Here is a 23,138-nt window from a genome sequence, read left to right as displayed (position 1 = left end):
GTCATTATTTATATTTAAATACATTGGAGTGGCTGTTCTTTTTTTTCAAACTAAATTATCGTTTCATATTTTAAATTAAAAACTAATTTAAAATTGGTTCTATTTAACTGGTGATTTTAAAAGTGATTGACAATTTAACAAAAATTTGCAAAAACTGTCAAAACTAGGGCTATACACCAAAATGTGAAACCTTTAAGCTGAATCACCTTTACAAGTGCCTCCATAAAGTCTACATAATTAATTTTGAACGATACAAAGGCCCACTGGGCCAACGCGGTGCAGTGGTGAGCGTATTGTGGCACAGTGCACCGGGTGACTTGAACCAGGTGACCGACGTTCCAAGTCCCAGCCGCTGGGAATTGAACTCGGGTCACACGGTTCATGGCACACTGTGCTATGGCCGAGAATTGTGTCTGCCCGCTCCTTTCATCAACCCGCACTGACCAACATGGTGAAATATGGTCATGTAACCACGATGATTGACAAAGCATAGGGAGGCATTCCTCCAGCAGTGGATTTAAACGGGCTGTGGATTACAATTAAATAACTAACATCCCATTGCTATATAACTGCAGTTTACAGGACTGAGAACAAGAGCAGTGCTACAGAGACATTTTAATGTTAAAGCAATTTAAATAATATTTCCAAGTTTAATCTTGGGTTTTATTATGTTTATATCAAAAGCTTTACAGAGTGATGCATGTGTGATAAGCAGCCGCAAATATAAGCTGAAGTAAATTGACCATGGGCGCTGTAGCAATACAAAAAATATTCGTAAGCAAGACCTGGATATGTTATATACTGTACATTGGGATAAGACACGAAAAAAAGCGAGAATTACTGCATACAAATACAAGAAATGCATGCCCCATGAACAAGCAGGCAATCCAATGTCATTCAAAAAGAGCCATCACAATTCGGATTCACATTCCAGCAACAAAACACTCCTGAGGGTTTTGAATGAACATTGAGAGTCAGACCCTCTGGATAATCGTGGGAGATGCAAGAGGTCAATTCAGCCCCATGCTTATCCACGTGCAATGTCCTGCACTGACATGTCTTCCAGGTCGTGTTGGATGAAGCCCTCCGGCACTTTGTGAGCGACTGCACAAAGCTGTCTCGGGAGACATTGGAGCAGACCATGCCAGACCGAAGGCAGTGGAGGATCAGCAGCGATCTCAGTAAGGGCCCACAATGACTCTATGCCTGTGTCATGCTAAACCTATATTGAAAACAAATTGCTTAAGAGCTGCTTTTGTAAATTAGTTTGTTGTCCTTACCTCCGATTAGCACGGTTGGCTATGCACGGTGCGAAAGAAATGTGCTGCTCCAAAATTGTAATATATAATTGCCTCTTGGGCAAACGTTGAGTTTTAATAGCAAAGGATGTTTTACGCAGCATTAACATGCAATGTTCAGAACACAGGAGCAAGTTAAGAGTCAACACTGAATGTCATAGAACATTGCGGTCGCTGTGAAGCACCCAAACAGTTTTGACAGATTTTGTAGTGTTTGGGTTCCTTCAGCCGCCCACGTGATCAATGTGGGCCAGGGCGGAGCAAGGCCACGCTGGGAGTATCAGAGGATGCCCTGAGTAGAAGCTCAGGGCTGTTGCTGGAAGTAGGATCCCCGTCGTGCTGTTCAAGATTTTCGTCGTCAACATCTAGTCCTCGTCACCATCTCCTCGTCGTCGTCTCCATCTTCACCATCCCGGGGTGTTGTTAGTCAGACAGCCTACCAACTATTCTAACTAAGTAGTGCTGCTGACAATAGACGGTATTAATTTTAATAACTGTGTGCACCCACGTAGGGTGTGTATTATCCCGATGGTGCTTGTTAAATAAAATAAGTATTACTGTCTCCAATCTGCGTCACTACACATTCATTAAACAGCTGCAGGCGTAGCAGAAGTCCTACGGTAGCAGTGTAGCCAGTAAAAATCCGTGCTGTATGCTTTTTTTTTCCTTCTGGACACTATAGTTTTCACCAAAAGAAAATAAAGATTAACATGACCAGAATAGAGTCTCATTTGCAACAGTGACCTCGGTCACCAAAATGACAAGGCAAAACCAATACAGTATCTCCTCGTTATTCGCGAGGGATACATTCCGAGGACGCTCATGAATTGCAAATTGTGTGGAAAATGGTATTGGCCTTATGAATGTCGTACGTCCAATGTCTGCAAATGCTTATAAAGCTTTTATAAGTTTTCTCTCTCTATCTCACTCATCTTTTTATCTCATCACTTTATCTCTTCAGTTTATCTCATCACTTTATCTCGAAACTTTCTCGCATCACATTCTCTCTCATCACTATATCTCATCACTTTCTTTCTCGCTCTCCTCTCTCTCGATGCAGTCATGTAGAGTTCCAGGTGCGATTCGTGGACAGCCAAAATCGCGGACAGCAAGTTCGTGAATAAGTGAGGGAATACCGTACAGATAAAGTCCACTTTTACCTTTCTGTTGTTCAACGCACGGCACAACCCATAACCGTGTTGCAGAACTGAGCGCTTCGCACGTCCATAGGTGCTGGGTGTGCGGAGGGGCCTAGTGCGTACGTGCTGGCCCTGGTGGCTACCGTTCTGCGACCGGTGGCCGAGGCTCTTCGGCCACTGGAGGCCGACAGACAGGCGCAGCCCATGGGCCTCGCCTGCTCCGCCCTGCTGCACGCCTGGATGGAGCACATTGTGCGCAGCAGGATCGTCTTCAGGTAGCGGCGGAAAAACTTGGAGGGATCGGGTTTGTGGGATGGTCAGCTGGAGGTGTCTGGCCAACATCTCACCACGGGGGCCACAGTGGTGAGATGTTAAATACCTCGACTGGTATACAGCAGCTCGTGGGTTCCATCCTGACCCTGAGTTTGCACGTTCTCTCTCCCTGTGATCACGTGGATTTTTTTCTGGGTCCTTCGGTTTTTCCCTCCACATTTAGAATCAACATCACCCGTTTAGAGTTTTTGGCTGGTCTAAATTTCCGCATGATAAGCCACTTCGTTGAGCAATCATTTGTGGCCAGGTTGCTTCTGAAATAAGAGCAGTACAACTCAATGGTAACTTACCTGGTAAAATACAAGTTTTTTTTGGTTTCAGATAAGGTAAAGTGTGAGTACTCCCACCTCTCTTCTCAGAGGTCTGGCCAGTCTGGAAGAGAAGGCCAAATATCCTATAGACAGGCTGTATGGGGGCCGTTGGCCCCCGGGGTCTCCCCCGCCTGCATCCCCTATTCCGTTTGGGTTACCGCACCGCCCTAATACCCGCTAGGGTTTCGCCGGCATTCGAACGCGACGCCCCTACTCCTACATTCTCGCGCAGCACTCCCACGCTGCGAGCGTACGTACGCACAGCATCATTAATCAAACGCCATACTCCCTCTTACGCAGCTTCACGCAGCACTCATTCACTGCGAGTATACGTATACACAGTGCCGCGCACTCCAAATGCAGCCCCTTCCCTCGGGCCGCTCTGCGCAGCGCTCCCACGTGGCGAGCCACTGTATATGTAGTGGTGGTATTGACGTGCGCCGACTGTGACAGTGATGGATCACGGGGCGGCGCGGGGTGCGGGGTTGGGCACGCGTTGTGGGCGTGGTGTGGACGCGCGCGCCGGGAGTGACAGATGACGGGGCGGCGCGGCGTGAGTGGTGAGGCACGATGAGATGTGGGAAAAGAGGATCGTAGCCAGCGCCCGGCGATTGGTCGAATAAGTGGGTGCTCGCAGCGACGTCCGCAGGTGGGGTATAAAGGGGGACGCGCGAGAGCACTCGGGGAGAGTTACCCAGTTGAAGACCCGAAGACGGAGCTGAAGACCTAGTGCCACGAGACCCCTAGTCCCGCCGTCCTTGTGGGGACCGGGGCCCTGTGTGGCTCGGAGGCGAGGCTGTGGGACCCGGGGTCCGACGCCCCCGTGGGTCGGGCTGGGGACCCACAGTCGAGACGGATACCCCGGGCAGGGAGTGTCCCGAGTAGCTCAGGGGCGTTAGTCGCCGAGTAGCTAAGTGGATGTTGGTCATCCGAGTAGCTCAGTGGCGTTAGTCGCCGAGTAGCTAAGTGGGTGTTTGTCACCCGAGATACTAAGTGGATGTTGGTCATCCGAGTAGCTCAGTGGGCGTTAGTCGCCAAGTAGCTAAGTGGGTGTTTGTCACCCGAGATACTAAGTGGGTGTTTGTCACCCGAGATACTAAGGGGGTGTTGGTCACCCGAGATACAAAGTAGGTGTTAGTCACCTGTGAACGAGTTTGATAAAATAAAGAGTGTGTTACCCGTGAAGTCGTCTCCCGCCGAGTTACTACATTACAACTGGCGTCAGAAGTAAACCTGTCTTCAAGAAGTATGGACACAAGGAAGACTACCCGTACCCACGAGCGAGGTCGGGATGACGACGGCGTACCGGGGACACCGACCTCGGGAGTAGAGGACGAGGAGTTGCCGCCGATGCAGCACTTCGCGGTGATGGCCGACGCTCCGCTTGCCTCCGACACCAGCCTCCAGGACGCGCACTCCCGGTTGGCGGAGTTGCTACTCGCCGCCGCCGCTGTCTTGGCCGACATCTCCGTTCCGGCGAGCGGAAAAACGGCTGCGGGGGTCGTGGAGGAAGCGACGTTGGAGGATTCCCGCCAAAAGGCGCTTCGCGCCAAAAGTCTGGAAGTTGCCGCCGTTTTTGGGGGGCCGCCACCGATTGGCAGGAAAGACGGACGCCACGTGGCCGGACACCTCCGCGCAGCGCAGCCCACGTCATCAGCGCGCGCCGGAGCCCTCCATTTTGCGCCTGACAACCGAGCCGACATTTTACACAACTCCAGCGGAGCGCGGGTAAATCTCTCAGACGTCGACGACGATCGGGTCCTCCAGCAAAGATTGCCCGCGCTGTCGGCGTTCAAGGCGGATGGGGGCGACTGGGGAGCCTTCCAACGAAGGTTCCTCGCTCATCAGGAGATGTCGGGGTGGTCCGACACCACTGCCCTGCGTGCGTTGCCAGCGATGCTTGACGACGACGCGCTTGCAGCCTTCACATCTGCTGAAAGGTCGTCCCGCTCTACGCTCCAGGCCGCACTACACCTGATGGCGAAGGTGTTCGGGCCGCCCTCCACGTGTCGCCACCAGTTCTACGATCGGCGGAAGGTGGCTGGGGAAACGACGCTAGCCTACCGCACGGCACTACTCGCCTTGGCGGACGCAGCTTTTCCCCGCATGGATAAAGAGGGGAAGGACGCCATGGTGACGGAGCAGCTGCTGGTGTTGGCCCACGAGTTGGGGGTCCCCATCAACGTGGCAGACGAGATGGATATCTGCTCCCTGGCGATCGCCACGAGCATTCACGCGTACGAGGTCCTCAAACGCAAGCCGGGGGTCGTCTGCAAATGGGCGGGGAACGCGGCACTGGCCGCCACGATCGCCGAACCTCAGCCAGCTGCGGTGCAGGAGCAGGCCTTCGCTGCATCGCGTCCGGGGGAGTGGAGAACGGGAGGTCGTTCGCCCACACGTTCGCCCCGCAAGCTGGAGCAACCGAAACCTACGACGTCCGTCGTCTGCTACAACTGCGGCCTTCGGGGTCACGTCGCAGCCGGGTGCCGGGCCCCGCGTCAGCGCGCCACAGGACCACATCGGGACGACGACCAGGGCCACAAGTCATCCCAACAAAACCCGGTGCCTCGGGCTTGACGGCTGCTGACCGTCGAGAGCCTGAACCCCGGGGCACGCACGAGTCCTCGATGCCTGGCCGATGTCTTCCTGAACCGCCGGCACCACCGGACGTTCAACCGCGTCTGGTGCCGTACGACGGACCGGCAAGGCGGACTCGGGCTAGGTCTCAACAATTTTCATGAAGACGTTTTTTCTCTACACCGAGCTCGCCCGGTGTTCCCCTCTGCCGGGGTAATGTCCCGTTGTAGGGACGCTCGGAAGAAAAAGGGGACACTGCACGAGTCGAAAGAAAAAAAAAAATTTCCATTTATTTTCCTTTTTGCATACACATTGCTATTGTCACTCGCCGGTTTGTATATATTGTTCTATTGTCGCGGTGGCATTGGTTGAGGGTTGCGGATGGTAGTGTTCGCGTCGTGTTGTGTTGTTAGGTTAGTTGTTGTTCTTGTTGTTGTGTTGTGTTACGGGGCACACAGGGCGGTTTGTATATTTTTATAGCAGCCGGGGCGGCTGCGAGCTATGTGGTAGGGGGTGATGTAGTGGTGGTATTGACGTGCGCCGACTGTGACAGTGATGGATCACGGGGCGGCGCGGGGTGCGGGGTTGGGCACGCGTTGTGGGCGTGGTGTGGACGCGCGCGCCGGGAGTGACAGTTGACGGGGCGGCGCGGCGTGAGTGGTGAGGCACGATGAGATGTGGGAAAAGAGGATCGTAGCCAGCGCCCGGCGATTGGTCGAATAAGTGGGTGCTCGCAGCGACGTCCGCAGGTGGGGTATAAAGGGGGACGCGCGAGAGCACTCGGGGAGAGTTACCCAGTTGAAGACCCGAAGACGGAGCTGAAGACCTAGTGCCACGAGACCCCTAGTCCCGCCGTCCTTGTGGGGACCGGGGCCCTGTGTGGCTCGGAGGCGAGGCTGTGGGACCCGGGGTCCGACGCCCCCGTGGGTCGGGCTGGGGACCCACAGTCGAGACGGATACCCCGGGCAGGGAGTGTCCCGAGTAGCTCAGGGGCGTTAGTCGCCGAGTAGCTAAGTGGATGTTGGTCATCCGAGTAGCTCAGTGGCGTTAGTCGCCGAGTAGCTAAGTGGGTGTTTGTCACCCGAGATACTAAGTGGATGTTGGTCATCCGAGTAGCTCAGTGGGCGTTAGTCGCCAAGTAGCTAAGTGGGTGTTTGTCACCCGAGATACTAAGTGGGTGTTTGTCACCCGAGATACTAAGGGGGTGTTGGTCACCCGAGATACAAAGTAGGTGTTAGTCACCTGTGAACGAGTTTGATAAAATAAAGAGTGTGTTACCCGTGAAGTCGTCTCCCGCCGAGTTACTACATTACATATACACAGCACCACACGCATGCACACTTCTCAGCGAGATCACACGAGGCCACGATCAGCTATTAATGATTTATTCTCGGCGACTGCACTTTACTGTTAAGTCAGTATGAATCGACGAGGCTGGCCTACGCTGATACCTCTATGCCTATTCCCGATTTATCTCCTTACGATACTAGTTCACCTTGTTACTCACGGTTTGAAGTATTCGGCGTCCTGTGGCTTTTCCTCGATGCTCGTCTGGACACGTCGCACGGACGACCGGAGGGCAGAGCTGGGAGCCGCCTTGACCGCTGGCTTCTTGGAGTGAGATCCCCTCTACCTTCCTACCTTCGCTTTTTATCCTATCTCCCCGTCCCAGGGCTCCGCCTCCCCCAGCACTCTTCGCTCCTTCCCGCGTTTATGCGGTGGTCGGCTTGACTGCACCGGTGCATGCCTTTGTCATGCCAATTAGGTCACGGTGTCCATCACAAAGGCTTGCCGTGGGATTTTATGCACGGACCTCCGCGTACCTCCGCTTATTCGTAATTCCATCTTTTACCCTTTAACTTCCCTAATTTCCCTAATTTCCCTAATAATAGCGCCTACGCGCTCGAGCGTAATTATCCTAAACATCAGCGACTACGCGCAAGAGCCCCTGTTGTCATGCTAATTATGCCGTCTTGTCCCTCCGCTGCCTGCCTCGTCGATACGTGCGTGGGTGTGGGGGGTGCGTTTCAACCGCAGTGGCCGAGTGGCCCCTCGCCGCGACCATGCAATCTTAATGCCGGTCACAGCGCCGCGAAGTAGCATCGGGGGAGGTCGTCCAATTCCCTGGTCGCAGGAAACCGTGAAAGTTATCCCGATAAGGGCTTCTCGGATTAAAACCGGTCGGCCAGGTGACTTCCCCTCGGAGCTCTATGGGGGGGGGGGAAATGCGTGCGGGTGTGTTTATGTGAGGTGAGGTGGGGGGACACGGGGGTCGGCTCCGTCACTTGGTGGTGGCGAGGTCGGGGGTGGGGCGCCCACCGAGCGGCTTCGTGGCGGCGGCATCACAGCTGTCTTAATTTCCCGCATGTGGAGGCCCTACCGCCAGAAGTGGTGTGAACAAGCAATTGCATTGCTGAACCTCTACCTATTTGTTGTTGTAACATACACAGTGCAGATCCCAATCGTCTGTTTTGGTGAACCTACACTGCAAGTAGCGGGGCTTCATTAAAAACAAAACGAGCTTTCGTCAACACTGCCACTGAGAGGAGAACGGACATCTTGACATTCCGTCCGACTGGCACCGGTGATGAACCAAAAGTGTGGCGTCCCACCAGTGTGCAGGGAGGTCTGCAGCTGGGCCAAGACTTGTGGGCCGTTCGCGACTTCGTGGCCTCCGAGGCCTGCGCCCTGGGCCCCGTGCCCTGTGGTCACGTCTTGGCGCTGCCAGTCTTCCTCCAGGCGGAGGAGGCCGTGCGCTGTCTCCTCCGGCAGCCGCAGCGCCCTCCGACCCGTTCGGAGATGGCCGCCGCACATCTGCTCGATGGCCGCTGCTGTGAGTCTTTGCAAAGCACCCCTTGCAATAGGAAGACCTACCACACAGCGCACACATTCACACCCTGTGTTAAATCCATCAATTGCCCAGAGCCGTCCCTAGGGTATGGCATAATCGAGGCGATCGCACCAGGCCCCACCCTTTGATGTCACTGTGTCAGATGTAATACTTAGTTTGAAGGCATCGGGGGTGGGGCACACGGTGGAGTTTGCCCTGGGCCCTACACCCCCTTCCCTATGGACAGCCCTGCCCTTCCCTGCCCTGCCCTTCCCTGGCTTTTTAAAAACTCATTCCATGACTTAAGATATCCCTACTTTTGCACACGTGGTGAGCGAACTCCGCGCGAATTGTTGTTCTAATTCGCCGTGTGGCTTGAGTGGTGCATGACTTGAATGTTGTTCTCCACCCAAAAGATGTTACTTCTCGGTCTGTGAACGTTTTTGATCTATTCACGGCTGTAAATTCCCATTTTTGTCACCAAGGTCCTCCGTCAGTCATTCTTGTAAAACAGCTGAAGGTTGAATATGTATTACCCGCGTAAATAAATACCGATGGCATCTAATGTGCTCCTGTAACTCAAGACGCTTCACTAAAATTACACGAACATAAAATAAGTAAAGAAACATTGTATTGAAAACATGAGAGGCTTCGATATTAATTCTAGATTAATACAACCAACTAAAACTGAAGGTACTTCTATATTAATGCAAGCAAACTACTATATTAAACAATTGGATTCAGTTGTTTAAAATAATAATCCCATAGCAATGGTGAAATTAACAGCATCATTTGACACGTGTCTATTAGACGGCGACACGGTTCTGCAAGGAACGATTACTACCTTCATTGCATGGGGAATCAAGGAGCCTTCACACCTTGACTAAGCAATAAGAGATAGATATGTGACGGATACATTGTCTGCACTTATAATACTCCAGAATTATTATCATTTGTTTTCTGATTATAGTCGTGCATTCAATAGGAAACGATCTATTGAATAAAAGGTCAAGATACAGCCCTGCAATTGCTAGCTCATGTAACTGCTGGCGGAAGGGACAACACTAGAGGGAGCTCTAGAGATCCCCTATAGTCCATTGTCTACTCTTCAACACTGGCGAGATTTTGTTTTGGAAGTGGTGAAAGTTCCGACACGTTACTTCACCACACACGACGAATGAATTGTTCAATAAAATTACTTAAAGAAAACAATGTCTACCTGGAAAGACGTTTATCTCATGTTAATCTGACTTCATACCAGTCAACCCCTTATCAGTGGCTATCTTATTACAGACCAACTCAGACCTTATTGATCACCCCGTACCCTTATAAATCTCAACGTTCATCCTACAAAGTCCCATCACAAGGGAGAAACACAAACAAATTGACAATTTATATTATTTGGGTCTTTCGGTAAAGTCACGTAGATCGGTTCAAAGACCCAAAGAATATTAATTCCTTCAGTCACGAAAGCTTTACGTCAAAATTTACAATTTATTTTTGCTCCTATTCAAACGGGTGTACGCTGTATGGACCTGAAAACTCGATTACCCTGACAATATCTCAGTCACAGATGTTTCTGCATGAACTATTTTTTAGTGATTTCAACTTCGTCAAAATCAAACGTTGTTTTCTGCTCAAACGAGCATGGTGCAAATATCTTCTTTGGGGCATGGTGGAAATTCTACATTTATATGGCAGTGATGAGCCCATCCATTGGACAATCATTGTCGACTTCCCAGAAAGTGCTACAGTACTCAGTGTATCAACCTTATAGGTATGAAGGGCTGAGTCAATCCAGAGCACTCTATCGCCCAACTGGTAGGCCAGAGCACTCTATCGCCCAACTGGTAGGCCAGACTATTCGATTGCCAGGAACTCGAGTTCCCTCTATAAGGGGCCATTGCAGTGGCACGAGGAAGCAATTTCAAGGCTGCACTTTTTCCCCCTTGCCCTAAATTAGGGAGTCGGAAACCTGAGGCTCCGGAGCTGCATGCGGTGACTCTTTGGCTCCCCCTTGTGGTTCTTTGGCTGCCCCCCATGCGGGTAGCCGTTTTTTGTAAAAAAAATTCTTAAACATAAATTTCCGACAACATAATTGATTAAATATGGCAGGGAATTGGTCACTATTGAATATCTTGATGACAACATGTACAGTCAAATTATTGTGAAAGAATAGCTAAGGGGGGGGGGGGGAACTAAATAGACGCAGTTTATTCCATCACCTGTTTTGTTTATTTAAGTCAGAATTTGTTTGTCATCTGCTGTATACCTGCTGCTGTGTTTGTGTACAAGTCGCCTTGCTTGTGATCTGGCTCTCGAACTATTTTGGTCAAAGACAAAAAACTAAAAACAATGGCTCTTCTTCTTCTCTGAAAGTTTGACGACCCCTGGCCTAAATACATGCAAAATACCACTCACATAATACGTTGCCTAAACTTCATAAAACGTTGAGCATGGTGTCAATGACGACCCCATTGCAGGTAGTTCGTGCATTCACACACCGGAGATGAGCAGCGACCTTGGCTTGGAGAACCTGGAGTTTTCCACGGTGGACCCACAGGTCACTCCGACCAGCGAACCTTCACAGCCCAGCCCAGATGCCGTGAAGCCAAGAAAGGAGCAGGGATATGGACCTAACACCTCCACCAGTGAGACGGAGGGAAGGCACTTCCCATCATCAGCATCATCCAACCGAGTAGGAGCAGAGATCTTTAGTCACGTCAACCACCAAGGTGGACAGCACGTTCTTCAGCCAAACGGCCAGAGGGTTAAACACTGCACGCTGTCGCAACGGTGTTACTCTGATGGAAGCACGGTGAGAAGCCCCGCCCAATTGCGGAGCGAACTTCCACTGGCCAGTGGCGAGGACGTGTATTGCCCCGAGGTGTGGCTTGCCTTGAGGCTGTGTGGAGAAGTCAGGAGGTGGCGCTGGCCACGGCTGCCCTGCTGCACAAGGGGAGCTGAATCCTTGTGATGCGCGTTGGCGCGCTACTGTTTCGCGCACGCCCAGAAGGCGCGCGGCTCATGTGTGCTGTAACGTGGTCGATTTCAACAAATTGTAAACGCAAAACAGTCCAGCTAGGTGGTGCTGCGGTAAGTTAAGAGCACTTGACAGAAGAAAGTGATTAGGTCAAATTCTAGTCTGGGGTCATCTAAGCCAAGCATTCCTCTGGGGGAAAATAAAATAAGCACCACTTTGTGAAAATTCAATAATGATTGTCCAATGGGTAGACTGACCCCCACCATGGGAATGTAGAATTGTCAACACTGGCTCAAGACCATCATCAGAGTTGAGTACAATCCCATACTTGCTTGATTTGACCCATGACTTGACTTTAGACTTTTTTTTAATTCAGCAAAGCCTTAGACTGTAGCGTGTACTGCTTGGTCATATTCAACCCTGGTGACTTTGTTTTAGTACGTATGCGGGAAACCGGAGTGTCTGGAGGAAATACATGTGCACGAGTGAAGAACACTTCAACTGCACAGCCTAAATGCATGGTTGTTGTGTACAGGCACCCTGCTGCCACTGCACATGGGTATTCTACACGTGACTTAAGTGTGGTCCCCCCCCCCACTCACGTGTCTTGCACACCTCATTTGGTGCTTCGATAAAGGCACTTGTCCCAACAATGTACAAAAAGTATGTTGTACGTCTCCGTGTTTCGTGGACATAGATTTGAAATTCCTCCATTGATGGATAGTCTTTCACGTGTAGCACCCAAGAATGAACACGGTGTGGTGCTAGAAAACTCTGGAAATTCCGGGATGAGAAAAGTTAACCAGATTCTACACGCACGGGGCAGATGGCTGAGTAACCACTTTACAGACCTATGATATTTTGGCAGCAGCAGCAGAAGAAAGTTCATCAGGCTCAAGAGAAACGAAGGCACTGTAAAATTACTTTGGTACTCAGGTAAAACTCAGCGGGTCAAACCAGATCACTCTAATGAAAAATGATCTGACCAATTTCATCCATACCTCGTTGACCGACCTAATTTTGTATATGTTTTGGGAAAAATCTGAATCTATTTGTTGTCCTTTTCTGGAGAATCACAGGGCTCCGGTCCTTGGCCCTGGACTGTTCAATATTTACTTAACACCGCTATATAACACTGTAGGAGTGTCTTGAGTCTATTCAAAGACGTTATAATGACATCCTGGTGTATTTGTGAATTGATACTGACTGCATGCTAGGCTAATTGTAGGTGAATGGCTTAAACGTAAACATAAATTAAACGATGCTGTCCATCTCTGATGCATGGGATGATGCTGGAAATATTTTTTCCTGTCAAGTGTGTTGAAGGGCCTTGGCGTTTGGCTTAGTTTTGACCTTTTGAGGTTCGGTTTGTCCCATTTGCGTCATATGGCTAGGAGATCAAACTCACACTACTTAGCCTTATTGCTAGATTATAATTTTTTTTTAAATAAAAGCGTGAATGTGAAATTACTTTTGCACAGGGATTCATACCGGCTACCTGTTGCTCGCTGTTGTGAATTTAAACACTGGTTATCACAGTTCCTACACAATCAGGAAGCATCCTATTTGTTCAGATTAAACTTTTTTACTTTAAAACATTTATGAGCGATGACTCGTGCATTTTATGACGAAATAAATGAATAAACAATACTATTTTGGCGTGTTTATATTTTTTTACTATTTTATTTTACCAGGTAAAGCATACTGAACTATTATCTCTTTTTCAGAAGTAACCTGGGCACAAATGATAGCTGAACGAAGTGGCTTATCACGTGAAAATATGATAGCCAAATAATCTGAACGCATATTTCTAAATGTGGAGGGAATGTGGGTGGATGAGTGAGGGTCGCCACCTTTTCCACTGGAGACCAAACCCAGATAAATGTCTCAGTCAGCCCAGGTTTATTACCAAAACTGCAGTACAGGCAGACCTTGCCCAATGCAGGGGGTTGGAAAATGCCGTGTTGGACAATTTTTTTTCTAATAATAATACAGTATACCTTATGGGAAATAGGGTTGCATTCCTGGGTTTGAAATTATCAAACCCTCTCTCTTTGTTTCACTAATTCTACATGATTTCTGCCCATGTTATTGTACTAAAGTATGCTAAGTGGCTCTCTATTTCGTGTGTGTACACTTCATTTTTAATTTCACCTCAACACAAAACCCCAGTCTCCACTCTTCCCACACGACCGCACTCACACCCAGAGCTCGCCCCTGACACTGATTTCCCAGCCTGCCACTTTAACGTTAATGCTTTGCCACCTAGGCATCTGTCTAACGTTCATGAGTGGACGGCTTGATGCACACGGCAATGTGAACATTTGCATTGTGCGTGTTGAGTGTGTAACATTACAAGTTGTTCACTGCCTAACCTGGTATACAGGTCGTGGGCTCGATCCCAACCCTGACGCCCGTATATTTGGAGTTTACACGTCCTCATCCTCTTCCAAATACTCTAATTAGCCCTTGTAATCGCGTTTAGAGTATTTGGCTGCTATACATTTTCACATGATAAACCACTTCGTTGTTAATATCATTTGTGGCAAGGAAGTTAATGTAGCGCGGTGAGCACCAGACGGACATTGTCGGATCTTGCAATACTCATCACGACACGTGGCAGATAATGTTCTACACGCCGCAGCTTGGGAAAGTTTTTGCCAGACATCCCGTAGAAGAGTGAGTTGCAATAATCGAGCCTTGTCAATACAATGGTATACGCCACCGTGACTCGATAGTATTGTAGAGCCCGGATGTGATAATTGCAGTATCTGACTATATTTTGCACGTGGTGATCAAACAACTTATTCTGGTCGAGTATGGTGCCGAGGCTCTTATGATCAGTAGAAAACTGAATCCCGGTGTCTGTGATCATCACACCTGATCCTCCCATCATGTTCTCGCCTGAGCCTGAGTGCCAACCAGCAGAACCTCTGATTTTTTTTGATTGAGCAGCATTTTGTTTCGTGCAAACCACACGTGCACCGCTCGCGTGCAATCTTCAAGGTTACCGAGGCTCTTTGTTCTGCCTCACGACAGGTGTCTTGCCCCGCGGCAGATGTGAGGCGTATGTACACAGGAATTTCCTGTTTTTGATGCTAAGTTTGGTCACGTGACCAGCAAGTTACGATTTGACAGTTTCAACCACGAGGCTGGAGGCAGCCATTACACAGAATTCAAGATGGCGGCACAAATTGCATCCCAGTGAAGACAGCTGTAATTGTCCATTGTGGGACTTTAAGAAGCATTGTCTGTAAGTTCATTTATGTTCTTATAATACTGGGAATGCTGTTTTCATGTTAGAATGACCGTTATAATGCTGTAAATGCCTTTATAATGCTGTTAAATTGTTATGATAAATACGAGGCCTAGTTAACAACGAAGCCTGCAACTTTCCTTTTTGTGAATGTTCCTTGTAATCGAATAAGTCGAGTCAAACTTGTACCCAAGTAACTATATTGCGATCCTGAGATCAAGGATGATTAAATATCTCATCCACAATTTAGTGTTATGTGTAATACTGTACATTTGGGGTGCAGTGTGATGAATACACGACGTGCCTTTATGTAACAAAGCAGCGTATGCTCTTGTATAGCTATTCAGTGGTAATGTAGGTGCCTGGTCTATCCAGGATCTATTGTTGAGAAACATGTTATCTAAGACAATGTTATGATGCTGTGGTGTTCATTCATTGTGATGGTATTTCCGGGTATTAACAGATTCTGTATCTGTGCTGTTTTCTTACCAGTTTTACCTTGTTCAATTCAATAAATGACGTTTGGAGTCGGATGTTCACCCTGGCTTTGAGGGTTTATTGGACGCGAGGTTAACTACTCAGCTAGCGGTGCAACGCAGCACACAGCGAGGCCGAGACAGTAAAAAGACACTCTTCTTGAAGCTCCCAACCAGCTCCTCAAGCAAGGAGCTCTTAAGCAGTCAGCCTCCAGCAAGCAAGGAGCTCTACATTAAAATCGTGTTGCAAGCATCACAGCATGGAAAGCCACAGTTCAGCAGGGAGAGATGCTGAAGAAAGTGATCTAAGCAATCCAGGACTTCCCATCCTGCCTCAAGAGGACCAAGGGAGTTCAAGGCCCCAAAGAGAGGTCAGGCTGACACAACGGGCCTTGGAAAGCTATGCTGCTGAGAAGCAAGACCTTGATGCCAGGATACAAAGTGTATGGGACCGGGTTAAAGCAGATATATCTGAAGCTTCAAACGCCTCAGACACAGTGGCCTCAATTCAGTGGGCCATCCAGCGAGTGAAGGTGAGCAGCTCAAGCTACAAGCTGCTGGCAAATAAATACATCTCCCTCCTGATGAAGGTGAAAACAGATGAGGGCATTGAGGGAGTGCACACGCAAGAGCACTTCCTTGAACTGCTCGATGATAATGTGCAGGCAGTGATACAAGATGCAATGGACCGTGTGGAGGGCTTAAGAGAGACACGATCTCAGCACTATGTCTCATCCAGGTCCACCACAAGATCTAAAGACTCAACACACTCAAAGACATCATCTACTAGTATGGCAGCAGCTCAGGCACGCGCAGCAGCAGAAGCAGCAAACGCCCACATTGCCGACATGGCTGAAGAGGAAGCTATGCTAATTGAAAAGGCCCACATACAAGAAGACACAAGCATAGCAACTGCTGCCGCACGGAGGAAAGCAGAGCTCGCAGAGCAAGAAAGTATATTAGCAACTGCTGCTGCACGAGAGCAAGAGAATATATTAGTGGCTACTGCCACACGGAAGAAAATTGAGCTGGATGCTAAGCTAAGTACCCTAGAGCTCAAAAAAGATGCAGCTGCTGCAAGGGCCCAAGCAGAGGTGCTCGAAGCAGCAGCCAATCTGGATAAGGAAGATAACTGGAGTGAGTTTGCCACTCAGATACCTGTCAATGACCGTGATCAACTCACCAGGAATGCAGTCAGAAATTCAGACATCTCTGCAAGTGAAGAACTCTACCTGTTGGTGAAATGGTTAGGAAACGAATCTGCAGAGTATGCAAAATGATCCGGTCGGCAAACATAGACGACCCTGCCTCAAGCCTGCATGCGGTGTGGGAGAGGCTCGAGGAGTGCTATGGTAGCCCAGAAACCATTGACAAGGCTCTCTTCCAGAAGTTGCAGAACTTTCCAAAAATCTCTGGTAGGGACAATAAAAGGTTACAAGAGCTTGGAGATCTTTTGATGGAGCTTGAATCAGCCCAGGCTGATCCCTACTTACCAGATCTCATTTTCTTAAATACCTACCATGGCGTGAACCCCATCGTAGAGAAATTGCCATTTGATGTGCAGGAAAAATGGAGAACAGCGGGTTCAAGATACAAGTCAGAGCACCAGGTTGCATTCCCCCCATTCTTTTTTTTTTCTCAAAGTTTATCTGCAACCTGGCTAAGACCAGAAATGACCCGAGTTTTATGTTTGGCACCACGGGGATTTCCAGTCCAGATCTCCCAAGAATGGAAATAGCAATGGCGAAACGAGGAACAGCAAGAGTGCCAATTGCCGTACACAAGACTGAGGTCTCTCCTACAACATTCGCAAACTCCTTCCAGGCAACCACCGCCAAGAAAAAACCTCACTCCCTCCAGAAATGCCGTTAGTTCAGGAGGAAGCCATTGGAAGAGTGGAATAACATGCTGAACTACTTTGGAGAGTGCTTCAAATGCTGTGCTTCTACAAACCACCTTGCAAGGAATTGCAAGGCAGCTATCAAGTGCGAGGAATGTGGCAGCGACAAACACGCAACTGCTCTGCACACATTTTACTCCAAACCCAGTGGCACTAAGGCTTCCAATCCCGAAGCAGAGCACGGCGGGGAGCAAGGCGAGACCGCCGCATTCACTTCCTCAATCACAATCAAATGCACAGAAGTCTGCGGAGAAGGCTTCAAAGGAAGATCTTGCTCAAAGATATGCCTCGCCCGAGTGTATCCCAAAGAACATTCTGAAAGGGCAGTAAGGATGTACGCCATAATGGACGACCAGAGCAACAAGTCTTTGGCAAGGTCAGAGTTCTTTGATCAGCTAAGCGTAGGTGGGAATTCCTTTCCATGCACGCTCAGAACATGCTCAGGACTGATGGAGACAGCGGGAAGAAGAGCGAGCGGCCTCATGGTGGAAACCATGGATAGCACCATGAAGCTAGCCCTTCCTACGGTGACAGAGTGTAATGAGATACCGGACGACAGGAGTGAGATTCCCACGCCCGAAGTCGCACGTCACCACCCACACCTGAAAACCATAGCAGAGTTCATCCCGCCATTGGATCACGCGGCACAGATTTTACTTCTGCTCGGCAGGGACATGCTGAGAGTCCACAAGGTTTGCGATCAACTCAATGGACCTCACGATGCTCAACTGCGCCCAGAGACTCTACTTAGGATGGGTTATTGTAGGTTATGTTTGTCTCGATGGAACACACAAATCAGACCACATTAGCACATTCAGAACGAGTCTGCTCATGAATGGACGCACGTCGCTCTTCAAACCGTGCCCCAACCACTTCACGCTGAAAGAGAAATTCGACGATAGAAGTCAAGGCTGTACCATGCAGGCCGAGGAAGAAACGTCTATGCTGAAAGACGATGTTGGACATACGGTGTTCATGACAACGAAGGACGACGACAAACCTGCTCCATCGCTAGAGGATAAAGAATTCTTGAAAATAATGGACAGAGAGTTCTTCCAAGATGAGTCAAACAGTTGGGTTGCCTCTCTGCCATTTCGTAATCCCAGATGCCGGCTACCCAACAATAGAGAGCAAGCCCTCTCACGGCTCAACTCATTGCGCCGTACCTTGGACAAGAAACCAGAGATAAATAATTTTGTGTCCTTCATGAAAAACACATTTGACAGTGGTCACGCTGAAGCAACCCCTCCTCTAGAAGAAGGACAGGAATGCTGGTAATTACCAATCTTAGATGTGTATCACCCAAACATGCCGGATCAGATCAGAGTGGTGTTCGATTCCAGTGCTCAATTTAAGGGCATTTCCTTGAACAACGTAATGTTCACCAGACCGGACTTGACCAACAGTCTCCTAGGGTTATTCACCCGTTTCAGAAAGGAGTCAATCGCCGTAACAGCCGACATTCAACAAATGTTCCACTGCTTCATTGTCCGAGAAGACGACAGAAATGACCTCAGGTTTCTGTGGTACCGCAATAACAACGTTGATGATCGAATTGTTGAATACAGAATGAAGGTGCATGTCTTCGGCAACAGCCCATCCCCAGCGGTAGCCACCTATAGTCTTAGGAGGACCGCGCAGGCAGGAGAAGGGGAATTTGGGGAAGACACCAAGCGATTTGTAGAGCGAGATTTCTACGTTGACGATGCACTTAAATCAATGCCCACGGCCTCAGAAGCCATCAATCTGCTCCAAAGGACGCAAGGAATGTTAGCAACTGCTAACCTGAGACTTCACAAGATAGCATCCAGCAGCGCAGAAGTGATAAAAGCGTTTCCTTCAGACGATCGTTCAAAAGACTTGAAAGACTTGGACCTTAACGTCGACACACCACCAATCCAACGCAGCCTTGGACTGAGTTGGGACCTGAAAGCGGATACGTTCACATCCCGAGCATCAATTGAAGAGAAACCATACACGCGACGTGGCATCTTGTCGATGGTAAACAGCCCTTACGATCCACTAGGATTTGTAGCGCTGGTCACCATTCAAGGCCGTTGGATACTCAGAAACCGTTGTGCCGATACACAAAACTGGGATAGCCCGTTGCCGGAGGAATGGTGACAAGAATGTAAAACCTGGAGAAATTCCTTACTGGCACTTGAGCAGCTGCAGATTTCACGTTCCTACATGCCCACATCCCTTTCCGTAACCCAACGGAAGGAGTTACATGTGTTTGCAGATGCTTCTATGATGGCCGTAGCAGCCGTAGCTTACCTAAAAACCACAAGCGCAGAAGGGATCCAGCATGTTGGGTTCATATTGGGCAAGGCCAAACTGGCCCAACAACCGGAACATACCATCCCAAGGCTTGAGCTGTGTGGAGCCGTTCTAGCTACAGAAGTGGTGGAACTGATCTTAGACGAATCGGACGTCAAATTGGACGCGGTCAAGTTCTACACGGACAGAAAGGTCGTACTAAGCTACATAAACAACCACACCAGAAGGTTCTACACCTACATGAGTAATAGGGTGGAACACATCAGGAGATCGACGCAGCCAGAGCAATGGAATTACGTTCCAACTGACTAGAATCCAGCAGATCTCGCAACTAGGTCCGTCCCTGCATCTCTGCTGAAGCAAACCATCTGGCTGATGGGTCCAGCGTTCTTCTTACGATGTGACGGTGGCCCATGTACTACCAAAGAGACCTTTGGACTCGTAGAGCCCGAGTCAGACAAGGAGATTCGTCCTCAAGTAACAACTTTCATAACAAATGTGCGACCAAGAGGTCCACTGAGTCCACACCATTTTGAACATTTTTCGAAATGGACGACGCTCGTGCGAGCGATAACACATCTAACGCATATCGCAGACTGCTTCCATCGCCCGATGAGAGGCACCACTGGTAGCTGCAATGGATGGCATCACTGCACAGTGCCACGCAGTGAAGATGAGCTTTCCAGAGCAAGGAAATCAATCTTCCGCTGTGTGCAACAGGCAGCTTATGCAAGTGAGATCAAGGCCATCAACAAGGGAGAAGACCTTCCTAGGGTCAGCACCCTCAGGAAGCTAAACCCCAGAATGGACAAAGACGACTTGCTCAGGATCGGTGGTCGGCTAGGGAATGCAAAATTAGATGAAAATGAACGAAACCCCCTCATAATCCCAAGCCAGAGCCACATTACAATTTTAGTTGTGCGCCACTCCACGCGAAGGTCAAGCACCAAGGTCGGCACTTCACAGAAGGAGCAATCTGATCTGCAAGGCTGTGGATCGTTGGAGCAAAGAGGTGCATCGCCAGCACAATCCACAAGTGTATCAGGTGTCGCAAGCTACGTGGAAAACAGGAAGAACATAAAATGGCAGACCACCCAGCCGATTGACTCAGTGTGGAACCTCCCTTCACCTCTGTAGGGATCGACGTGTTCGGACCATGGACAGTAATCTCCCGCAGCACCAGAGGAGAGGTCGCGAACAGCAAACGTTGGGCAGTGCTGTTCACCTGTATGAGTACACGAGCAGTGCACATCGAAGTCATCGAGTCCATGGACTCTTCGAGCTTTATAAATGCACTCTGGAGATTCTTCGCCATCAGAGGGCCAGCCAAGCAACTCTGTTCTGATTGTGGAACCAATTTCACTGGAGCATGTAAAGAGCTTAAGATCAATACGGAGAATGTCGAAGATGATTCTGTCAGGAAATACCTTAGTGACCAAGGCTGCACATGGATTTTCAATCCTCCTCACTCTTCGCATATGGGTGGAGCCTGGGAACGCATGATCGGGAACGCTCGACGCATTCTCGACTCCATGCTATGTGATGTCGGGTCCACACGGCTCTCTCACAAGGTTTTGACCACTCTCATGGCCGAGGTCTCAGCCATAATTAATTCAAGACCCCTGATCCCCATCTCAACCGACCCGGAGTCACCATTCATCTTGACTGCTGCTACGCTTCTTACCCAGAAGACAGACGTGCTAACAGCACCCACTGAGGAGGTCAGCACTGCAGATCTCTACAGACGTCAATGGAGACAAGTGCAGAGCTTCACCAACGCGTTCTGGCATCGCTGGAAAAACGAGTACCTTACGACACTCCAAGTGCGCATCAAGTGGCAGTCTAACAGACCAGACATCCAAGAAGGTGACCTTGTCCTACTGAAGGACAAACAAGCCAAACGGAATGAGTGGCCAATGGGCCGCATCCTCAAGTCAATTCCCAGTGCCGATGGAAAAGTTCGAAAAGTCGAGGTTATGATTGCGAAGCAAGGTGTTGCAAGAATTTTCGTCAGGCTCATAGTCGAGACAGTACTACTTCTCTCTCGCAAAGATATGGACAATAAAGTTGACCCGTTTAAGTTGTTATACATTTGTTTATGAGATTTTATTCTTCTTATATATAAAAGTCTCCGCGCGCGCATTTGCAGGGGATTTGGCTCTCGGACGGTGGGGTTTAAGACCAAAATAATTTGCCAGTCGGCACGCCTTTAGCCCTGTGGTGGGAATATGCTATTCCGTTTTCACGTCCGTAAATTTAAAACTCGTTTAATTTACAAATTAGTGGCATTCTTATTTTAATTATTTACTTATTGCGCGACATCGACCGTACCAACTCACGACAATTGCCTGGTGGGGGGGGGGGGGGGCCCTGCCAAGTGATGCGCGTTCGCTCCAGCTCAATGGGGACATTTTTTTTTACGCGTTTAACATGGAATAAATATACACATCACGCTGCCGATTTCTCTTCACAGTGTCATGTCCTCTTCCCCCCCCCACCCCAATGCGTCCAGTTACTGCTATAAAGTCCTTAGATATTCATTTCATATTATTAAAGCGCTTACATGATATTATTCTGCCTCGGCCGGGAGGATGGTGGGGGTGGGGTAGCGGCCCAGCCCACAGCCTGGCAATGTCTCACCTCTTCCGCGGGCTCTGCACGAGACGAGGCGTCAACACGCCAATGTATAGTACAATTTTATTGCATCTTTCGCTAAGAACTGAGGTTTATTGTTTACTATTATTAAACAAATAAGTTTACAAATATTACAATGAAAATGTTTATGTGCACATAACAACTCTTCATTCTTTATTATTATGAAACTAATAAGTTGCCTAATATTACAATTATAATGTTCGTGTGCACAAACTACATGTGTGTCCCTAAAGTCGATGTCTGTGTGTGTGAGTCCATATGTGTTTGTGTGCATGTTAGTCGATGGGTTTCTATGTGTGTGGGTCCATGTCTGTGTGTAAGACCATGTGTGTGTCTGTCTTTTCCAAACGGACAAATCTCCATGTGTGTGTTTACGTACAAGTGTTTGTGTGTGTGTGTGTCAGTCCATATGTGTGCGTATCAGTCGCTATGATATGTGTTAGTCCACATGTGTGTGTAAGGCCATACGTGTGTGTTTCACTTAATGTGTGTGTGTCTAAGTAAATTCGTGTGTGTGAGTCGATGTGTGTGCATGGCTCCATCTGAGTGTGTAAGTCAATGTGCGTTTATGTGTCTGTGTGTCAGTCGATGTATGTGTGTTAATCCATGTGTGTCTCTAAAGTAGATGTCTGTGTGACACAGTCCATATGGCTATGTGTGTGTAGGCCAATGTGTGTGTCAGTCTATGTATGTGTGTGTAAGTCCATGAGTGTATGTGCTTTCTTGACCTGCTCAAGGCCTATGATACCATCAGTAGGCCTGGCCGCTGGGTTGTTCTTCATGCTTTCGGAGACCCTCACCCTTTGCTCACAATCCTTAAGTACCTTCATGCTGGTGAGCGGCCCCACGTCAAACTGCGTGGCCGTCAGTCAGAGCTATTCCCTCTACACCTTGGGGTGTGACAGGGATGTCCTCTGGCTCCCACATAATTTAACATATCTTTTGGCCAGGTAGTTCGTGAAGCCTTCAATGGCTGTACCGCAGGAATTACCATATGGTACAGATACAATGGGAGGCTGATCAATGCCCAGGTGCGGTCAAGAGATGGCTCCCTATTACTCAACCATGTTATGTATGCCGATGCTCTGGTGATTGCTGCT

General features: G+C 49.0%; 1 protein-coding gene across 1 annotated transcript; it reads left to right on the top strand.

Annotated features, from left to right (window-relative positions):
* The first annotated feature begins 448 nt into the window (after positions 1–448).
* On the top strand, positions 449–11,914 carry LOC144937495 (coiled-coil domain-containing protein 142-like). The gene is made up of 5 exons (XM_078864742.1): positions 449–466; positions 1,067–1,181; positions 2,529–2,712; positions 8,274–8,491; positions 10,972–11,914. The coding sequence occupies exons 1-5, from the start codon at positions 449–451 to the stop codon at positions 11,463–11,465; spliced, it is 1,029 nt and encodes a 342-aa protein (XP_078720868.1). The 3' UTR covers positions 11,466–11,914.
* Positions 11,915–23,138: the final 11,224 nt, after the last annotated feature.

The sequence above is a fragment of the Lampetra fluviatilis genome, chromosome 19 (genome assembly GCF_964198595.1).
Source record: "Lampetra fluviatilis chromosome 19, kcLamFluv1.1, whole genome shotgun sequence".
NCBI lineage: Eukaryota > Metazoa > Chordata > Hyperoartia > Petromyzontiformes > Petromyzontidae > Lampetra > Lampetra fluviatilis.
Note: the sequence above shows the minus strand (reverse complement) of the source record. Positions and strands in the feature narration are given on the sequence as shown.

Coding starts and splice junctions, on each gene's coding strand:
- LOC144937495 (XM_078864742.1), top strand. Junction 2,713..8,273: donor CGCAGCAGGATCGTCTTCAG/GTAGCGGCGGAA, acceptor GCGTCCCACCAG/TGTGCAGGGAGGTCTGCAGC. Junction 8,492..10,971: donor TCTGCTCGATGGCCGCTGCT/GTGAGTCTTTGC, acceptor ACCCCATTGCAG/GTAGTTCGTGCATTCACACA.